The sequence below is a fragment of the Callorhinus ursinus genome, unplaced genomic scaffold, assembly GCF_003265705.2.
Source record: "Callorhinus ursinus isolate GAN/ISIS: 27379988/994484 unplaced genomic scaffold, GSC_fseal_2.0 scaffold7, whole genome shotgun sequence".
Lineage (NCBI taxonomy): Eukaryota > Metazoa > Chordata > Mammalia > Carnivora > Otariidae > Callorhinus > Callorhinus ursinus.
The window spans coordinates 10,353,918-10,375,907 of NW_027397069.1; the positions used below are offsets into that span (position 1 = coordinate 10,353,918).

The 21,990-nt window shown below is 48.7% G+C and overlaps 1 protein-coding gene across 2 annotated transcripts in view; it reads left to right on the plus strand.

Moving 5' to 3' along the window:
• The first annotated feature begins 1,596 nt into the window (after window positions 1-1,596).
• ABCC4 (ATP binding cassette subfamily C member 4 (PEL blood group)) overlaps window positions 1,597-21,990 on the plus strand; it is a 244,418-nt gene continuing 224,024 nt past the window's right edge. For both annotated transcript variants that reach the window (XM_025874666.2, XM_073894388.1), the window contains exon 1: window positions 1,597-1,791. In XM_025874666.2, the coding sequence (XP_025730451.1) occupies window positions 1,718-1,791 (74 nt within the window). In that variant the 5' untranslated portion in view covers window positions 1,597-1,717. The remainder of the gene's footprint in view (window positions 1,792-21,990) is intronic.

Consider the following 21,990-nt stretch of genomic DNA (forward strand, 5'->3'; position numbering starts at 1 on the left):
GGGAGAAGCCGACTCCCGACTGAGCAAGGAGCCTGAGGTGGGACTCGATCCCAGGACTCTGGGATCATTACGTGAGAGAAGGCAGATCTTTACTGACTGAGCCACCCAGACACCCCACATGGTGTTATATTAGTTTCAGGTGTACAATATAATGATTCAACAATTACATACATTACTCAGTGCTCATCATGGTAAGTGGACCCTTAATTCCTTTCATCTATTTCACTCCTCCCCCCCAACTCCCCTCAGGTAACCAAAGAGCCGTTATCAATAACACCATCTTAACCACGGAAAATGGGAAATTATCAAAAAATAAAATGATCTTGGGGCACCTGGCTAGCTCAGAATGTAGAGCATGCAACTCTTGATCTCTTGTGGTGAGTGTGAGCCCCACCTTGGGGGTAGAATTCACCGAATAATTTTTTTTTTTTTTTAAGGGATCTTGCTCTAAGTACTTGTTTTTTTCTTCATTTAGCGTTGAAGGGAAGAGAAGCTGCTGAGCACTGGTAAGATAACCACACAACTGAAGACTTCTGAGTGGGAGTCCGAGATTTTGTTCATTAAGTCCTGCAATCATTCATTCATCCACCCAGGCACGTTTCACGCACACTGACCGTCACCAGTGGGACAGACCATGCTGGACTCTGACTGAGTCCCAGTCGGGTCTCATCATTTACTGACTCTAAGACGATGTAAGAGTTCTGTCCTTCAGCTTTATCTTTCTCATCTGAAAAATAGGGATAACAACACCTTCTTGACTCTGGCCTTGTTAGAGTTAGAAGTAAGATCCCCAGCAGTGCACATGACCGGTGCTCTGTAACTTATGTTCTGTTGGCCACTTTCATTCTGCTAGGCTCTGAGGGCACGATGAAAGAAATCGTAAGGCCCGCTCTTTTCTTTCCATACCCGCCTTTACCAGTCTCAGAGGGCAGTAGAAAGCTGACTGGAGCTGCTCCGTGCAATGCAACATGTGAGCTGCAAAAAGCCTGCCCCCAGTGACGGCGGGCATTCCTCTTCCCAAATCAGAGTTCTTTCAGTCCTCTGTTACCTTTCTTTAGGTCTCGCAGCTCTGCAAAGATAATCTGTGCTCAATCCTGCTCTTGCCCGAGGTCAAATGTTTGGCTCTCACGTTGGAGAACCTCCCACAGCACCCTTGTTTGGTCCTGATGAGGGCAGTAAGCCCAGAAGGCTAAAGTGGTCCGGCTGCTCTCCCACGTGTTCTGAAAGCCACAGCCCAGGGGGCGTTTCCGAGCTGCTGGGTGGGCAGAGTCGGCACCTCGCCTCCGCACCTTCTGCTGGGTGCCCTGGCACCGAGCGCGAACTTCTGCCAAGTTTGCAGCCAGGTGAGGGCACGTGTGCGCCTCCGCGCCGGGCCTTGTGCGCCGCGAGCTCTGCCTACCCGCCTATATCGAACGCCGCCGGCGGCCTCGCCTAGCACCTGCAGCCCGGACCCGCAGCGTGGTCTCCGCCACTCCCGTCCCGCCGCCTCGCAAGCGGCGCGTCGCTCCCGGCTCCCGGCTCCCGGCTCCCGGCGGCGGCAGCAGCCGCAGCAGCGCGGCCCGTGGGCGGGGTGGGAACGGGGGAACGGGGCGGGCCGCCGGCGCTCCGCTCCCGGAAGCGGGTGGCTCTTGGGCTCCCGCCCAGAGGACCGGCGCGGACGCCGGAGCTCCAGCATCGCTGCCCGCGCCTCCCGGAGCGGCGCGACCCCGGCGGCAAGATGCTGCCAGTGTACGCGGAGGTGAAGCCCAACCCGCTGCAGAACGCGAACCTCTGCTCGCGCGTCTTCTTCTGGTGAGCGCCCCTTGGGGCTGGAGGGTAGAGGGTTGTGGCGTGGGAGCGCTGGTCGCCGGCACCGTGAGGCTTCTCGCCGCGGGTGGGGCCACCCCACGCTAGCCGCGTGGTCCCCGCCGGTGCCCTGCCGCGCGGGCCCGGCGGGAGCGGGGCCGGGGACCTGGGGGCGGGGGCTCGGGGGGCTCCCTGCCTAGGCGTTCGCGGCCCCGCCAGCCTCCAGTGTCTGGGAGGAGGAGGGGGGGAGGAGCCGGAGCAGGCAGCATCCGCCGGAGCTGCAGCCCCTGGAGCCCGAGCAGGGGGTGAGGAGGGGGAGAACTACTGCCGCGAGGGAGAACCGGCAGGACCCCCCCCCCCGCCCTTCCACCCTTAGCCGACCTCCCCAGTACCGCGCAAGGATTCGCCCTTCTCATAAACTAAAGCTGCACCTTTTTCTTCCTAAGCAAGCAGCTTCTGAACAGCTTCCTTGTCTAATTAGTGCCCTGGACCATTGCCATCCGCCCCCCTTTCCCCCCCAGCGGCCCCACCTCTTCCGATAGTCCTTATGTGACTCTGAGTTGCAAACTCCACCGCGCTCCCTGTGTTTGTGACCATGTCTCGCTCTCTCCCTTTGTCCGCGTGCGTCTCACACGGTGTGTCCTGGTATCTAGCTGTGGCAGATTTCATTTCACTGTGGTTTTTATTTGATGAATGGGAACACTGTTCTTGAACACGTTTTGCTTTTGTCTGGGACGCACATAACCACAGCTGGAATATGTTTTTGCACAGCCGCTTTCCCTTTTGCAATTGTTCCCGTTTCCACCTTTGAGGACCGCTCTGGAGTTGGGATCCTTGAAGCCTGTGGGGTCGTCTCCGGATCTCTAGCTTTTAGAGAAGTGATCCATGGTCTTAATGCGGGTGGTCCTGTTCAGGAGTCCTATGGCCCTAAAACCACTGGAGGGTCCCTGAGCTGGGAGAAGGCACAGGTGAAAAACACCTCAGAGAGGTGAAGCTCGTAGCTGGGACCCTGAACTAGGTGGGCCTGAACCTGTGGGCTTTAATTACACTTGGTTGATGATTAGGTCTTTTGTTTCTTGACCCTAAACTAACCCTAAGGCTTTAATCAAAGTTCCCACATTCTGATATTTAACCTTTTTTATGGGAAAGCCTAGGAGATCCCTAGGGGGAGAGTAGTGCTCTTAGGCTTGTTTTGATTGTGGTGTATTCAGTGTGTGTGGGGACATCTCTTGGCCCTTGGGCCCTTCTCAAGGAAAGAAGTGTATGGGTACAAGAGGGAATTTGGGTGTGGTTATCATAAATAATAATGAAGTAGGCAAACATCTCTGTAACTTCAGGCAGGGCAAGGAACTCTGGAAGCACTTTCTATTTATGGATTTTTCACAAGGTGTGTGCATGAAAATGGGCAGGTGAGGACTCTTGATTGATGACTTTGGTAGGCACCGTTTCCAGCTTCCCTGCTGCAGGGGAAGGAACTCTTCTCTGTTTTACACTTGATCACACAGCCGTGTGTCACGGTAGAGCAGGATCCCCAGTGAGGCAATCTGGCTCCTGAGCCTGTGTTTGCAGCTGCTGGACTGAGTTGCTCCTGTTGGGACACTTGTTTTTTTTTTTTAAAGATTTTATTTATTTATTTGAGAGAGAGAATGAGATAGAGAGCATGAGAGGGGGGAGGGTCAGAGGGAGAAGCAGACTCCCCGCTCCAGGATCATGACCTGAGCCGAAGGTGGTCGCTTAACCAACTGAGCCACCCAGGCGCCCCAGGACACTTGTTCTTAAATGCGTGGGGAGAGAAGGCTATTCCAACCTTTGTGCTTGTAGGCTGGACTTTCATAAAGTTATTGCTGTTGGGAGAGGAGATGGTGCACGTGAAATCTATTACCATGCTTTAGGGCAGTTGTACTCCAAGCATGGAAACTCACACCTTCAACATCATCAGTCTCCCCGGGGCTTGTTAGCAATGCAGATTCTCTGGCACCCATTCCAGACCAGTTCTGTAAATTATGTAGAAACTCTGGGGTGGGGGTGGGGTTTAAACCTGTGCTCCAGGTTATTCTGATGTAAGGTTGAGCCTGGCTTGCTGCTTTAAGCCACTGCCCCCATTGGCATTGTTATTCCAGTTTTAAAAAAGGGGCAGGTCTTTTGAGGTCAGCTGTTGACCATGATTGCCATCTTGTATCTATTTATCTTCTGCATTTCTAGGGATTTGAAAGTTGGAGGCCGCCTTAGTGATTTCCGTGTGTACCCCACTGGGCAGGCGGGAAGGTCAAAATGAGCCCGGCCAGGAAGTGCTCCCTGGAGACAAGGCTCACCTTGCAGAGAAAAACCGAGCTTTCATCTTCTCATTGGATATTTGCTTTTCTTCTCAAATTGCATCTGCTTTCTAAACTTGTGAACTGGTAGCTATCTATTCAAATGATGCCAGTAACTAGCTTTATGGACTTCTATACCAATGGCCTTAGTGGGGTTTTGGTGTTTTCACAGCAAAGGTTGTGAAACCTTGGGCCCTTGGGCCTAAGGGGGAGTTGTACATAATGGTGGTTGGTAATTTTTGCAGATTTTTTTTTTTAAAGGTCACATTTACTAATCTAGCACCAATTTTTGCAGATTTTTGTTTTCTTTTTTAAGGAGGCTCCATGCCCAGCATGGTGCTTGAACTCACCACCCTGAGATCAAGAGTTGCACGCTTTACTAAATGAGCCAGCTAGGTGCCCCTGTTGTGGATTTTTGAAAAGAATATATATTTTTCTATTTTTTTTTAAGATTTTTATTTATTTATATTTTTGACAGAGCAAGAGACAGCGAGAGAGAGAACACAAGCAGGGAGAGAGGCAGAGGGAGAGGGAGAAGCAGGCTCACTGCCGAGCAGGGAGCCCGATGCGGGACCTGATCCCAGGACCCTGGGATCATGACCTGAGCCGAAGGCAGACGCTTAACCAACTGAGTCACCCAGGCGCCCTTATTTTTCTATTTTTGTAAGGAATTTGAAACTACAGAAAAAGAAAGGAATATGGATTTCTTCTTCTTTTTTTTTTTAAGATTTTATTTATTTGACAGAGACACAGCGAGAGAGGGAACACAAGCAGGGACAGGGGCAAGGGAGAAGCAGACTCCTTGCTGAGCAAGGAGCCCAATGCAGGGCTCGATCCCAGGACCCTAGGATCATGACCTGAGCTAAAGGCAGACGCTTAACAACTTAGTCACACAGGTGTCCCATGGATGATTTATTTCCGTTAGCCAAGTACACCTGCTGATACTTTGGTTTCTTAGTCTTCCCCCTAAAACTCATATGCATACACATCTTTTCTACAAAACCAAGTAGTGTGTTTCTTCTTTCACAGCAAAGGTTGTGAAACCCCAAATAGTTTTGAATCTGGATTCCTTCTTAATTTTCTGTGGTTAACATTTATTCATGGCATTAAAACTTCAGAACATGACATTTAACAATTGTAATTTATCCAGTCTTCACTTTTTTTAAAAGATTTTATTTATTTATTTAATTGACAGAGAGAGAGAGAGAGAGAGAGAGAGCGCGCGAGCATGTGAGAGGGAACACAAGCAGGGGAAGTGGGAGAGGGAGAAGCAGGCTCCCCGCTGAGCAGGGAGCCCGATGCGGGGCTCGACGGTGGTGAGTTCAAGCACCCGATGACCTGAGCTGAAGGCAGACGCTTAACAACTGAGCCACCCAGGCGCCCCTGTCTGGTCTTCACTTTTGTTGAATACAGTTTATTTCTAATTATGATGCAGTGCGTATCCATGCCCATATATTTTGGCACGTCTTTCCTTTTTCTCTGTTGCCAGAAGTGGAATAACTGGTGAAAGGCAAATTTGTTCTCCAGTTTTGGACGAACTGACCCTCAGTAGTGGTTTGTGTGCATATTTGATGGTCAACTTGAAGTACCTGAATTAATTTTTTTTTCTAAATCAAAGATTAAAAATAATATCAGGGTTTTAATTTGAATTTGATTTATAGAGATGGAACTTTTTTTTGTATCTTTGAATTGTGTATTAGATTTTTTCCTTTGAGGCATTTATATTTTTGAAATAACTTGTAATAGTGCTTATGTTTTTTCAGATTTTCATTTGACTCTTAATTTAGATCAGAGGTTTTTTTTTTTTTTAAAGATTTTATTTATTTATTTGAGAGAGAGAGAATGAGAGATAGAGAGCACGAGAGGGAAGAGGGTCAGGGGAGAAGCAGACTCCCTGCCGAGCAGGGAGCCCGATGTGGGACTCGATCCCAGGACTCCAGGATCATGACCTGAGCCGAAGGCAGTCGCTTAACCAACTGAGCCACCCAGGTGCCCCAGAGGTTTTGTTTTTTTAAAGAATTTTTTTTTAAAGATTTTATTTATTTATTTGACAGAGAGAGAGAGAGCGAGAGAGGGAAACAAGCAGGGGGAGTGAGAGAGGGAGAAGCAGACTCCCAGCTGAGCAGGGAGCCCGATGCGGGGCTCAATCCCAGGACCCCGGGATCATGACCCGAGCCGAAGGCAGACGCTTAAAGACTGAGCCACCCAGGCGCCCCTTAAAGAATTTTTTAAAAATATTTTAAAAATTATTTTTAATCTCTACATCCAATGGGGGGCTCAGACTCACAACCCCAAGATCAAGAGTCACACACACTACTGACTGAGCCAGCCAGGTGCCCCTAGATCAGAGGTTTTACATTTATATATCATTGAGCTCTTTCTGGTTTTTCCTATTACTTCTGTAATTCTTCTTTTTTAGATTCCAGCATCATCTAAATCTCCATAAGCATTTTCTTTCTTTTTTCTTTTTTAAAGATTTTATTTATTTATTTGAGAGAGAGAATGAGATAGAGAGAGAGCATGAGATGGGAGAGGGTCCGAGGGAGAAGCAGACTCCCTGCTGAGCAGGGAGCCAGATGCGGGACTCGATCCCAGGACTCCAGGATCGTGACCCGAGCCGAAGGCAGCCTCCTAACCAACTGAACCACCCAGACGCCCCGCATTTTCTTTCTAATACATAGCTAGAATTTCCTTTTGCATTTGGTATAAAATCGGCCCTATTTTTTCCAAAACAGCCCATTTCTCATCATGGTTTATTGAATAATTCTTCCTCTTTCCTGTTATTGGAAATAAGTGGTGTAGGCTTATCCAGCTGGGCACTAGATTGTGCTGTCCCCTGGTGCGCAGCATCCCTGGAGATGTGCTCTACGTTTACCTGTCTACCCTCGCTCCGCAGTTAGCAGCTCAGGACCCGTCCCCAGAGAAGTGCATGGCCACATGCATTTAGGCCACTGGAGAGTGGCTCCGTTCTCACTCCCCTGACACTGGCTCAGTCTATGAACTGTCACTTTGGAAAGCCAATGCTGTTGCTGAGACTGCCACTGGGGTCAGACTGGAGACTTGTCAGGGGCTGGGGTTGGGAGGGAGTGCAGATGCTGAGTGCTGTCCTGCTTTCCAGAGGGTGGCTGCATTAGGCCCTCAGTACGTAGTGACTGAGAGTAGTGCAGTGAGAGATTTCGTTTTACCGTTTATTTTTTGGAGATGTTTTATTTATTTATTTGAGATGTTTCATTTTATTTAATTTTTTAATTTTATTTATTTTGACAGAGAGAGACACAGCGAGAGAGGGAACACAAGCAGGGCGAGTGGGAGAGGGAGAAGCAGGCTTCCTGCTGAGCAGAGAGCCTGATGCGGGGCTCGATCCCAGGACCCTGGGATCATGACCTCAGCTGAAGGCAGATGCTTAACGACTGAGCCATCCAGGCGCCCCTCTATTTGATTTTTTTGTTTGTTTTTATCCTTACAGTTCTGCATCTGCTCAGTGTGAGCGGGGTTAAGTAGTGTTCATTCAGCTGTGTCAAGTAGATAATTTGCCTTTCTGAGTTCTCTAGGGGACACCACCCCTGCCCCCACGGTGTATCTCCCAGGCTGTCTGTGGGATGTGGAGCCCAGCGATGTCATGCACCCTGTGAGCCTTTATCCTAAATCTCGCCTGTCACTTGTCAGTGGGGCCAGGAAACCCTATCTCTTACCATGAGGATGTCTCTGTGGGTTTCTTCTCTGTGTGAACTCTAAGCCCCTGCAAATATTTTTTGTGTTTCTGTGCTGACGAATTGTGCACAAGCAGGGGGAGCAGGTACCCTATTTTTAGTTTTTAAATATTTTAAAGTAATCTCTACACCCAGCGTGGGGCTTGAACCGCAACTCCCCAGATCAAGAGTCACATGCTCTACTGACTGAGCCAGCCAGGGACCCCAAAGATTGATCCATTTAAAGCTTAATCCTTCTAAGATCTCTTTATATTATGTACATACTGTGAGATAACTAAAAACGTAAGAGGGTAAGATTAGTTTTTTTTAGAAGTTAAAACTCGGGCGCCTGGGTGGCTCAGTTGGTTAAGCGACTGCCTTCGGCTCAGGTCATGATCCTGGAGTCCCGGGATCGAGTCCCGCATCGGGCTCCCTGCTCAGCGGGGAGTCTGCTTCTTCCTCTGACGCTCTTCCCTCTCGTGCTTTCTATCTCTCGTTCTCTCTCTCTCAAATAAATAAATAAAATCTTTAAAAAAAAAAAAAAGAAGTTAAAACTCATGTTTACCGGGGCGCCTGGGTGGCTCAGTTGGTCAAGCGTTTGCCTTCACCTCAGGTCATGATCTCAGGGTCCTGGGATTGAGCCCCTCTTTGGGTTCCCTGCTTAGCGGGGAGTCTGCTTCTCCCTCCCCCCTCCCCTTGCTGTCTCTCTCAAAATCTTTTTTTTTTTTTAATATATTTTATTTATTTGAGAGAGAATGAGAGAGAGAGAGAGAGAATGAGATGGGGGAGGGTCAGAGGGAGAAGCCAACTCCCCTCTGAGCAAGGAGCCCGATGCGGGGCTCGATCCCAGGACCCCAGGATCATGACCTGAGCTGAAGGTAGCCGCTCAACCAACTGAGCCACCCAGGTGCCCCTCAAATAAATAAAATCTTTAAAACAAAACAAAACAAACTCGTGTTTACCTATTTCAGCAATATTTTCTTTTCTTTTTTTTTTTTTTTAAGATTTTACTTATTTGACAGAGGGATACATAGTTGAGAGAGGGAACACAAGCAGGGGGAGCGGGAGAGAGAGAAGCAGGCTTCCTGCGGAGCAGGGAGCCCGATGTGGGGCTCGATCCCAGGACCCTGGGATCATGACCTGAGCCGAAGGCAGACGCTTAACGACTGAGCCACCCAGGCGCCCCTTCAGCAGTATTTTATGAGATACCATTAAAAATGCAGATGAGGGTCCTTTCCTCTTTGCAGGTATTCCGGTTGGTCTGGTGGGACTTGGGGTTCTGCAGCTTAAGTTCTTCCTGGGCACTTATGCAGGTGGTTAGTCCTCAGAGATGGGTCCATTGAGATAATGATACTGATCATCACTAACCCCTACTGAGTGCTTCCTATGGGCTCAGACTTGTTTGCCCACTGTTTAAATGTCTCAGTTAATCCTCAGTCCTGTAAGACAGTGAATACTATCTCACACCTGAGGAAATGCAGGTCCAGAGAGGTTGGGCAAATTGTCAGGGACAGCACAGCTCGGGGGGGGGGGTGGTGGTGGTCACAGTGCTTCAGTGGTATCGTGCCCACATCCTCAGCACATGCAGTGGCCGAAGTGCTCAGGCTCTTGACTGCCTGGCCCTTGCTCTGACAGGTAAGCACTAGTTCACCTAATAAATAAATGAGTCTGCTGACTCTCCAGCAGACGTTTAAAAGTTATGTTAGTGAATGAGTATGCTCTTCGCAGATGCTGGCCTCGGAAGCATGTTCTCCTACCCTTTCTTCGTCATGCTGTCTCTTAAATTGCCATGTGTGTGTTGGCCATCCAGTTCTCAAGGCACGAGCCTGTCTGTTCCTGCCGGTTTTGCGGACATCACATCCCATTGATTGAACCTAAGACATGCCCTTGGAGTCCTTCATTCGGCAAGCATTTCCAGAATGTGAGTGTGTGAGAGCCAAAGGGAAGGAAATGCACAGAGGTGCTCGTCCTCCCGGAGCAGGTGTCCCTCTCCTCTGCTCCAGCCTCAGCTTATGCTCTTGGCTCTTCTTCCTCCCAATGGGTTTTCCTGCCACCAGTCTTTCCCCTAAAATCCATGCCATCCTCCTGCCAAAACCTCCTCACTGCTTTGAAGAGCAGCTCTTAAGGGTGGCATTCAGAATCCTTCAGAACCTGCTTTTTGCGTCTCGTCTTCCATCATTTCTCTCACTGCTGGACTTTTCTGATGAGGTGAGGCAGAGTTGGTACCTACCCTGTCTTTGCAGGGCCCACAGAGCCTGAACTGGGGTCCTGACTGATGCCTCTCTGTGAACTACTGGGTTGGTTAACAGGGTTGGGGGGGGGATGCGAGAAAGCAGGCTGATGCCCGTACCATTGCCAGAGGCGCATTTATACAGCCCTGAGCCCTAATTCAGGTGACATATAGCGGAGAAGGGTCGTTCTCCCCCCCCCGCCGCCCCCGCCCCCAAACTAAAGTGTCTGGGTGTAAATCTGAACTCTACCGTTTACCTGACCAAAGGCAAGCTTCCTCATCTGTAAAATGGGAATAATCATGATACACATCTCATAAGGTTGTTGAGAGTATTAAATGAACCAAACATTGGTTTACCAAAACAGTGAATAAATATTAAAAGGTAGCCATGCCACCTTCCTCTTGTTACTTAGCATTTGTAAACTAACAGTTTTGTTTGTAAATTGCCATAGTTTATTTCCCAGATAGAGGATGTAAATTTCGGAGTCTCATTCCTTACCCATAGAAACACAATCTGGGGGTTGGGGGGAGGTGTTGGCATCCCGCGTCAGAATTTTTTAACAGGGTTCTGGGTGACTCATGCTAAATTTTGGGAACCACATTTCTGAGCTCTTTCTCAGCCCTTAAAATCTATTTCTATTTGAGAGCACAGTGGGAGGCCAAGGGTACTGATCCAGCCCCCTTGTGGTTTAGATAATTCTTTTGGCCAACATTTGAGTGCCTTTTGTGTTCCTGCATTCAACTCCATAAAAACATTCCTGTTCTCAAAGAGCTTGCAGAGTCTAGTCTACTTAATTCTGTAACTGGTGTTAGCCACGGAACAAAACAAGCCCCAGATCTTAGTGACTTAGTCAAAAAACAAAACAAAAGGGGCGCCTGGGTGGCTCAGTCGTTAAGCGTCTGTCTTCGGCTCAGGTCATGATCCCAGGGTCCTGGGATGGAGCCCTTCCTCGGGCTCTCTGCTCCGCGGGAAGCCTGCTTCTCCCTCTCCCACTCTCCCTGCCTGTGTTTCCTCTCTCGCTGTGTCTCTCTCTGTCAAATAAGTAAAATCTTAAAAAAAAAAAAAACGCACTTGAAATCATGTTTGTAGTCCTTTTTGGGTTGTTGCCGGTGGGCAGTTACATCACACATTTATTCAGTAGCTGGACTTTTTACATCTCGTGGCTCAGTCCTTGGGTCCTCTCCATTAAGTCCTCTTTATTCAGCTGGGAAGAAGTTGTTTGTGGCCGGTTTTTGTGTTCCTGGCTTGAAAGTGACCTACGACCTTCACACTCACATTTTATCGGCAAGGTGTCAGTCACACGGTTGCCTGTGACCCTTAGGTGGGCTAGAAAGTGTGGCCCACATGTCCAGCAATTTGCTGTGAGAGTGAATCACAACACGTCGGGTGTGCGCTGTTGCAGGCATGGGACTAACGCCTGCCCCAGTAGGGGCTTCGGGGGGGGAGCATGAAGAAGGTGGGGAGTCCTCTTGGAGGGGGGATGGGCATGTGTAGGACACCGAATTGTGGAAAGGGTAGCATGTCCTGAGAACGGCGATAAGGTGTCGTGGATGCCCCTCCCCACTACCTGGTGGTGGTTGATACGGTCATTCAAGTTCATACTCCCCTGTTTCATCCTCGCCAACTTTCATCCTTATCTCTTCTCCCCAGTCCTGTGCTCCGTGAGCACCCCTAGTCCTTCTAGAGCTTAGCTCCTCATTCCATTTCCTGGTTCCATGGCCACTTCTGTGCCAGCCTCTTTTTTTTTTTTTTTAAGATTTTATTTATTTGACAGAGAAAGACACAGTGAGAGAGGGAGCACAAGCAGGGGGAGCGGGAGAGGGAGAAGCAGGCTTCTGCCAAGCAGGGAGCCCGACGTGGGGCTCGATCCCAGGACCTTGGGATCATGACCTGAGCCAAAGGCAGACGCCCAACGACTGAGCCACCCAGGCGCCCCTGTGCCAGCCTCTTTATGGGGCTGGTTTCTGTCTGCTCTCTTTCCCTGGGCTAGCTCCTGCCTGCCCTACCTCCAGTGTCATGGAATTACAGGGTTGGATGGAAGAGATCTCAGTTCATACTCAATACAAGAATCCCTTCCAGACATTGTGCAGTGGGGAAATTTACTGCTCTTACTAATATTCATATTGGAATGCCAGAAGAATGCTGTATCGAGCCAGTTTTCTTTTTGGACAGTTTCTACCCATCTGTCTCTCTCTCTCTCTCTTTTTTTTTTGTCAACACACAGCATGTGGGCTCCCCCCCCACCATCATGGCCTTCTGGTATTCAAAGACCACTGTCATGGATCCATTAAATCTTTTAGAGAATTGTCTCCAGTTCTTAGGTTGCCTTTAAATGGCAGGGTTTTCAGACCCTCTTCCATCTGCTTGAACTGAATATGCTTTGGTTTATCAATGTCTTTATGTTAATGTGGCATCTAGAACTAGACCTATTCTAGATTTATTCTGGCCAGAGGTAGTGTTTGAAGTAACTAATTTAACAATTTAACAAATATTTTTGAGTGCTTGCTGTGTTCCAGGTCATGTTCTAGAGCAGGAGTTGGCAAACTATGACCCACAGGTCAGATCCAGCCTGCTGTCTATTTTTGTAAAGTTTTATTGGAACATGGCTATGCTTATTCATTCATATATTGTCTGTGGGCTACGACAGCACAATTGAGTAGTTGCTACAGAGACTGTATGACCTGCAAAGTCTAAAATATTTATGATCTAGTTCTTCCCCCCCCCCCACCATGTTAAGTTTGAGATGCCTGCTACACATATAAGTAGAGAAGTAGAGTAGGCAGTTGGTCATGTGTCGGGGGCTCCAGGAAGAAGTCTGGGCTGGCGATGAAATTTGGGTATGGTGAGCAGTGTATACAGTTGGGCTACATTGGACACACAGTCAACTGACGTCATGGTCCATGGGGTTTATCCCCACGCAAACTGCTATTTTTTTCTCTAAGTTCATTTTGTTGGTGTCACAGTTCAGCATCCCATTGTTGTCAGTTGAAAGTTCTTTGAAAACGTTTGCAGTTTTCTTTCTGAATGCCAGAAAGGACAGGTCCTGGAACTGTCCTCTGATCCACTCATGAACGCCGGGTAGCAGATGAACTTGGCCACAGGTGTTGGGGGAGGTCGTGTCATCTGTCTTACAGAGTCCAGAGGTGCCTTATGTACCAAGCAGTCATTCTGAAATCCTGCAAAGAAAGGAATTAGCATGATTTCCTGTTAATGAACACAGGCTGGCTCTTGTGGGGTCTTTCCTTTTTTTTTTCTTTTAAAGATTTATTTACTTATTTATTTGAGAGAGAGCATGCACGCAAGAGTGCACACAGAGGGAGAGGGAGAAGCAGGCTCCCCGCTGAGCAAGGAGCCTGATGCGGGGCTTGATCCCAGGACTCTGGATCGTGACCTGAACCATAGGCAGATGCTTAACCCACTGAGCCACCCAGGCACCCCTCTTTTGTGACTTTTAAAACTAAATTGTTAGCTCCTTGAGGGCAGGAACAAGTGTCTTTTACACCTTTTTCTTGGTGCCGGCTGAGCATCTTGAACTTAGGAGGTTTACTTAGTGATTGTAAATTATTAGTTTAGTCTTCCTAATCTGAGTTTCTCTAATTTGGAAATGTAGACACCTCTACCTTGAACAGGAGGAAGCTGGGCATTATGGAATGTTGACCTTAAAAATAAAACTGGCAGTTATTTTACCAGCAAGAATGAGTTTATTTGGGAACAGCAAAAAATTGCAATCTGGGACATCCAAGCTATAGCAAAACTCTAGGCAAGTATGGAGAGCAAAGGAGAAGAAACTTTTTTTTTTTTTTTAAAGATTTTATTTATTTGACAGAAAGCGAGAGAGCACAAGCAGGGAGAGTAGCAGGCAGAGGGAGAAGCAGGCTCCCTGCTCAGCAAGGAGCCTGACTTGGGGGTCTCAATCCCAGGACGCTGGGATCATGACCTGAGACGGAGGCAGCCGCTTAACCAACTGAGCCACCCAGGTGCCCCAGGAACCCTCTTTTATAGAGGAAAGGGGGCTGCTATAAGCAGAAAGTTTATTGGAGTAAACTGTGAGTCAGAAGTGTAGCTGCTTCTCATCGGCTGAGTTATGTCTCTCTGGGCAGGGGGCCGGGTGGTGGTGTCAAGCCAGGAGAAAATCTTCCTTCCTCCTGCTGCGAAGGTCGAGTATAGGCTTCTTTTTGTTGGAGCCGCAAGGTGAATGGTGGGGTGTGAGAGCGCCCCCTCTGGCCTCCTGACTCCATTTTATTTTTTATTTTTATTTATTTTAAAGATTTTGAGAGGAGAGAGTGTGTGCATGGGCACGCGCAGGTGCGCACACACACACACCCACACCCCTAAGCGGTGGAGGAGCCGCAGAGGGAGAGGGACAGACGCTCCCCGCTAAGTGGAGAGCCCAAGGTGGGGCCCTATCCCAGGACCCTGAGGTCATGACCTGAGCCTAAGGCCGATGCTTGACCGACTGAGTCACCCAGGCGCCCCAATCTCAATGTATTCTAAAACTTATGTTTTAAGTATAAGTGAATAAAATGCTATACACTTACTTTTCTTCCCCACTTGCAGTGAAGCAAGGCAAGTCAGGAGGGAGGGAATGTGGAAGTGGTGTGGTGTGTAATATCCATCTCCGATGGAGAAGTGAACGGTTAGTAACTGCTACAGAAATTAAGATTTGTTAAAAAAAAAAAAAACAATGAAGGTGAGTGTAATTTATACTCAGAATGGGGCCACTGTCTGTGAAAGCACTTGGGAAATTATAAGGTGGTGGTAGCTACATTATCCAAAAGTCTTCTAGAAAACAGTTCCACAGCAGAGCAACGTGACTGAAACCACCCAAGTCAGCTTCTGGCACCTACTTTCTTTCTATTAATGGTGCTGACGCCTTGATCTCGGACTCCATCCCTGCAGAACCGTGGAGAGGCTCAATTTTTGTTATTTAAGTCGCCTTGTCTGTGGTACTTTGCTATGTAGCCCCGGCCGCCTGAAGCTCCCTGCATGTCCCGTGGAGGTCTTGGTTGGAGGGAGTGCCACTGTGTCACTGATCAGAGCTGCTTTGTATTGTGGTCTTTGCTTCTCTATTACACTGAACTCACTGGGGACTTTGACCTCACGACCTTAGCCTTCTATTGACCTGCTGCCTCATAACTTTTGAGTCGAATTCAGGTAAAAATCCCCCAAACTTTCAGACTCAGAGGCAGTGCCCTTAAAAACCCTTCAGAGTACGTGACTCAGGAGGAGAATGAGCTCTGTCCCTGGACTGGCAGGCTGGGTGTTCAAGTATCATTCTTGCTCTTGAAATGAGACCACCCCTGATGGTGTTCCTTCCCTGGAACCAGGTTTGTACATCTTGGGTGAAGGACCGTCCCCGTGTAGGTTATGTTCTTTAAGGCGGTGAGGTGGTTGAGACTCGTGCTCCGAACCTTCTCTTTTACATGTGCATGTAAATTTAACCAAATTATCTTGCTTTTGTGAAAAGCCCCATGCAAGTCCTTAGTGTATCAAGTATTAATAGCTGAAAAAAAGAGAGGACTCTGTTCTCAGGCATACTCAGAATCCTCTTTGCTTTTCCCCTTTTGCATATAACGTAGTCCTGTTTTTTCCTTGAAACAGATTATATATATATATATATATATATATATATTTGAAACAGATCTTTTAAAGAGAATTCGTCCCTCTGAGTAAGTCAAATTAGGATCCCCTTCCTCCCTCCTCTCTGTCTCTGTCTCTTTCTCTTTGTCGCGTGGATTTTGGTCATCTCTGCTAGGAGCCGCTCAGAAAGTAAGTTGAAGTCTTGAAGGGAAATTCCTTAAGGCTGCTTCATCCACACAGTTCCTCGGGAGGGAGGGATTCCTTTCCTGTAAGGGGGAGGCGCAGTTTCTAAGAAAGGCTTCCAGGAAGGATGAGGTGCAGCAGGAAGGAATCCCACAGAGCCGCCGACTCACACTTTTGAGAAGGGCATTCATCGCCTTTGATTTCTGGGAATTGGCTTTTCTATTGAGGGCAGAACAAAGTGAGTAGATAGCTACTCCTTCATGGGTCAGGCCGTGGGGAAGGTGGTGTGTGTGAGCGGGGTGAGGGCTGTGGCAGCAGGATTGAACCCCGACTGGCAAACTTGACATGAACCAGACGCAGGTTGAAATAAGCCGGCCCTGGGTCACACAGACAGAAGGTCGGGTTCAAAGCCATTAGCGCTTTCCTTCCTCTCACAGCGAACGCCTGGCAGGAATTTCAAGGAAGAGGTGACCGGGAACGCCGATGTGCGGCACCCTTTGTGTGGAAGGGCTGACTGTGCTGCGCTCCGGGGGACGGGGGGTGTGGGGGGGTGCGGACAGACGGACGGACAGCGGGACGTAAGCACGGGTGAGGCTAGCGTGTTCTTCCGTGGCGGTGGTCCCTGGGCAGGAAGCCAGGCGGCCGCAGCTCCTCCCTGTGGCTCCTGGGGAGCTGCTGGTGGCTGGAGGTCCCATTCCACACTTCCTGTCGGTGCTGTGCTCACTTCCTCCTGCCCCATGCTCCCACCTGCTATGTTCTCTTGAAACTTCTCTGCGCCCCGCCCCCCAGCAAGTCAGCCCTGTTCCTTGGTTTCCACAAAAATCTGTCTGCGATGGGGGTTGGGGATTTGTGAAGCTAGGGGTTGAGTATTGGGTGGGCTTTGCCGCCTCCCCTCCATCTTCCTCTCTTAGCGCCCTTCCCTCCAGGCAGTGGCCCCCTTCATCTTGGACACAGCCATTCTGACCGCTCCAGGACTTTCATGAACAGTTTTCTGCTTATTTTGTAAATTCCTATCACAGGAGGTACGGTGCTACCATAACCTTGATAATGTTTGTAGACTCTTAGGAGACTGAGGTGCAGAGGGTATGTTTTTCCCCCAAAGCATTAGTAAATGGAGGGTATGGGGCTGTTTGATTGCCAGCTTCAAATGTGGGAAGTCACCAGAGGAGGGAGAGTACCATGCCTGAGGAGCTGGTGTGATCCAGGAAAGGCTTCTTGGAACAGGTGGTGCTTATTAAACTACATTGTGTTTTAGTTTGTGCAGAAGTTCTTTCCTCTCCTCAAATCCCTAAAGAGGTGCACCTCCAGAAGCCTACTGCGTTGCAGAGGACTTTTCCCTAGGTTTAGCTATCTGGTGTCCGTGTTCAGGCCCAATCTTAACTTCTGAAGTGACCCCTGGCTCCTGATGGATTTTAGCCTTAGGTTAGATTATAGAGAGAAGGGTTTCTGTTCTTTATATCTGGGTTCCCCATTTTTAAAAAATATTTATTTGAGAGAGAGAGAGAGAACACAAGCAGGTAGAGGGGCAGAGGGAGAGGGAGAAACAGACTCCCTGCTGAGTGGGGAACCCGACTCGGGGCTTGATCCCAGGACCCTGGGATCATGACCTGAGCGGAAGGCAGGTGCCCAACTGACTGAGCCACCCAGGTACCCCTTCCCATTTTTTGGGGGAAGATTTATTTATTTATTTATTTATTTTAGAGAGAGGGTGTGGGTGTGGTGGGTGGATGCAGAGGGAGAGAAAGAGAATCCCAAACAGACTCCCTGCTGAGCCTGACGTGGGGCTCGATCCCATGATCCTGAGAACATGACCTGAGCTGAAATCAAAGTCAGTTGCTTAACCCACTGAGCTACCCGGGCACCCCTATATCTGTGTCTTCTGATAGGCCGCCATTCTCTGTGTTGTTCCTGCATCTTTTTATTTCTGAAGGAAATGGTTTGGCATGGTAGCCTTCCTCCTACCCCTCCCCCACTAAAGGAAAAGAAATCCTACCTTGATTTGAAAGAAAATTAGATTAAGAATAAAATTTTTGAGGGGTGCCTGGGTGGCGCAGTGGGTTAGGCATCCAACTCTTGGTTTTGATTCAGGTCGTGATCTAAGGATCATGAGATTGAGCCTCGCCTCAGGTTCCTCGCTCAGTGGGGGAATCTGCTTGAGAGTCTCTCTCCCTCTCCCTCTGCCCCTCCCACTTGTGCTCGCTCGCTCTCTCTAAAATAAATAAGTCAGGGGCACCTGGGTGGCTCAGTCGTTAAGCGTCTGCCTTCGGCTCAGGTCATGGTCCCAGGGTCCTGGGATGGAGTTCTGCAGCGGGCTCCCTGCTCCGCGGGAAGCCTGCTTCTCCCTCTCCCACTCCCCCTGCTTGTGTTTCCACTCTCGCTGTGTCTCTCTCTGTCAAATAAATAAATAAAATCTTTAAAAAAAGTCATAAAAATTTTTTTGATTGCCTGAGGTCATAGAGCTGTTGCCAGTCTCGTTTTTAATTTTTCTTTTCATCTGTGCCATGTGATTTTTTTTTTTTTTTTAGATTTTATTTATTTGACAGAGAGAGACACAGTGAGAGAGGGAACACAAGCAGGGGGAGTGGGAGAGGGAGAAGCAGGCTTCCCGCGGAGCAGGGAGCCCGATGCGGAGCTCGATCCCAGGACCCTGGGATCATGACCTGAGCCGAAGGCAGACGCTTAACGACTGAGCCACCCAGGCGCCCCTGTGCCATGTGATTCTAACTCTTGGTTTGCTCAGGACAGGCCTGTTTACACCCCTTCTCACACTGTAATTATTAACAGCACCTCATTTCACTCCTAGGAGTGTCTTAGGTTGGATGATAAATAATATCGCTCTAAGTGAGCTGAAGTTCATATTCCATAAACTATACCCCTCAGCCCACCATGGAACTTGGGCAGGAAATGGGGTCAGGGTGACGCCAATGTTTGCTACACTTGGACCAGGAGTAATGGCTAGTAAAAACCTATGATCCATCCCCACCTGGGAAAACCACCCGAGGCCTGTGCTTTGTCGGTAAGAATGCAGGCTGTGAAAGCTCCAGGGAGGGCTTGTGGCCCTGGAGGTGACCCCTCACAGACCAGGCGGGTCCCACCGGGCGATGGGAGCATGGACGGGGGTATCTCATGGGTTGTCCGGTTCATGGGGCCGGAGGGGTGTCCTGGGATGTGTGTGAGTCCAGCCAGTGAAGGCCATTGTAGTCCAGCATTTAGCTTCGCCGTGCGAGGCAGAGCTAGCTGGACAGGGGGCCATGGCCAGGGGGCGGTGGTGAGTAGTCTGGGAACCAGGGAAGTCCTGGGGAAGGGGGAGAAGTTGGAACTCCCCCCGAGATGACGCGGGCCTTCACCGCAGCCTGGCGGGCTTAGCCAATTGCCTGGTCCCAGAGTGTTGGGTGGGCCGAAGCCTCTGAGCGGCCCTGTGTGGGGCCCAGCACTTGGGGTCGGTCTGCTGAGCTGGTGGAGGCTTCGAAGCGGCACAATGGCAGTCCCGTTGGAACTGTCCTGGCTGATGAAGTAACAGTGTGTGCCCTTGGGCCAGATCCAGTCCCAGCCAATTTCTGTATTTGTCAGTTGAACATGCTAGTAGTAACTCTGGGGGGATGGGAGAAGTCCTGAAGCCCAGCTACCTCTCCCTAGATTCCCTGATTCACTCCCTTCTACAGGACATTCTTTTATTTTCTCTGCTCAATTAGAGGCAAATACTTAGTATTTCAGGATTTTTCTGTAAGTGCTTTGGACCTTAGGGCTTTTCAGTTGCTGTTCTCAGGCTGACCCGACTTTTGGTCCACACCTGGCCTCCTCTGAGGGCCTCAACTCCAGCTAGAGTAACCGCTCCCGTCCTCAGCCACATCTCTGTTTCATTTTCTATTTGATCATTGTCATTGTTCTGGACCTGTCTTAGTGTGTTTGTCCCCTGCTTTCCTTCCTGACTGTGGGCTCCATAGAAGATGCCATCTGTGGGTGACAATCTAGAAAAGTGCTTGTCACATGGTGGACCAGCACTTAAGTCCTCATCTGAATTAGTGAATGTGAAAATTCCCATTTACTACAGTCCTGTTGTTCAGATACCTGGTTAAAAAGAAAAAAAAAGTGAGGGATGCCTGGGTGGCTCAGTCAGTTAAGCCTCTGCCTTCAGTTAAGGTCATGATCCCAGGGTCCTGGAATCGAGCCGTGCATTGGGCTCCCTGCTCAGCTGGGAGTTTGCTCCTCCCTCTGCCCCTCTCCCCTGCTTGTGCTTGCTTGCTCTCTATCAGATAAATAAATAAAATCTTAAAAAAAAAAAAGTGAGTTGTGGGTTGTATCTTAAAAAAAATTTTTTAATAAAGGCATGTACACATTCTGTGCTTTGAGAGCATTTGAGGGCTGCTTCCATGGGGATGAGGGAGCAAGATGCCATTTGGCTCTGGCCTCTTTGGAGGGAGAGCGGATGGCGACTCCTCTGCTCTTAGTTATACAGTTGGGTCCTCACTGGTGTGTGTGAGGGGGGTGGTCCGTCTTCCCTCCATCTCTCCTTCCTTCTGATGAAGTTCAGGCGATCTCCATGGAAGGAATGAGGAACAGAGAGCCTTGCGAGAGGGAATCGGATTTGCCTGGGAACGGCATCCGGATTGCTGGGGTTGGTATAGGCCTGGAGATGGGAGCCAGGGGTGACAGCCCATCTGCAGAGTATGTCTACATGGGATTCCCTGCATTCTATGCTAAACCCATTTGTGTTTGTTGTTGCTTTCTTTTCCCCTCCACTTCTGAGTTTTTGTGGTTATAGGAAACGTTTTTCAAAGTGAGTGGGAGAAGATCCTAAGATTATTAAGAAAGCTATTTTAGCGTGTCCTGAGATTCCCTATGGAGCTTTCCTTCTTCCACTTCCTACTGAATAACCCCTTTAATAGAACACGTACAGAGGCTTTTCAAAGGATGTTTTTGTTGTTTCTGAATACGCAGCTAGGGTTGGTATGTTTGTAATTGACCTAATGCTTCAAAGAATGAACTGGTTTAGCTGGAATTTTCCGAAAATCTGTCCCATTGACATAGTATTGTCCAAAGAGAAAAGTGTATGATTTATAATTAGCTTTCTCCCCTTAACTCTGAGTAATGGGCAGAGAGGTTCTTACATTTTAAATTGGTGTTATTGTTTGGGACAGCTGTTCTGTGTATTGTGTATAAAATATGGTACGCCAGTCTTCTATTTTCTGGTACGATTGCTTTTGCTTCTCAGAATTTGGCCAACAAATTCCATATTCCAGGTCTGGAGTCCCTGCTGAGAGCTCAGAACAAATGGTTGCCCAGAAGAGAGGTGTCGGAAGGATGGTCCTGAGGAAGGGTTGGTTTGGTGCGGAAGAGCCGTTTCAAGTTCAGAGCCAGCTGGAGCTCTGGGGTTTTTTTGATCACGCCTTCACTTCTGCCTCGGGGCTGTGAGAACCTTGTAGGTTTTGTTTGTGGACTTTAAGCAGCCTCTGTTATTAACTCGTGGATAATTACCAGAAATATGAAGTCAAATCAGTGCTTGTTAACCCTGTGCCTTTTCTCCTAAGAATCTAGGGTGGTGACATGATAAAAATTAAGTGAAAAACTAGGCTCTATTACTTTAATTGTTATTGTGTTTACTTGAAGTAAAATCATAGCTGTGCATCCACCTGCCTTTCCCCTCCACACCTCATACCATTTGCCAAAAAAAAAAAAAAAAAATGGGTTGTACGGCTAGCAGGCAAGGGGCTGAAGTCTCCGTCAGAGTGTTCCAGTGGGGCCTTAAATGTTAATTGCTCTGTTGTATGATGCTCTAGAGAGAAATCTGATGGCCCATCAGAGAAGGGAGTTGGACAGAGATAATAGCTGAAGCAGGCTTGTTAAGAAAACCCAAGGGCGCCTGGATGGCTCAGTCAGTGAAACGTCCCACTCTTGGTTTTGGCTCGGGATCGTGAGATAGAGCCCCAGAACAGACTTTCACTCAGTGTGGAGTCTGTGTGAGATTCTTTCTCTCCTTCTTCCTCCCCCTTCTGCCCCTCCGCCTGCAATCACTCTCTTTCTCTCTCTCTCAAATAAAAAATCTGAAAGAAAAAAAATCCTGGAGTCATCTGGAAGAGGCATCGAGAGAGCGAGAGGGCCCGTGGTGCTAACCCAGAGTCTTAGGTCCTTGGCTGACTCTGGAACAGAAGGATGTGCACGCACCAAATACTAGCCCCGTGGATGTGTTGCCTTTAATTTTAACTTTTTGTA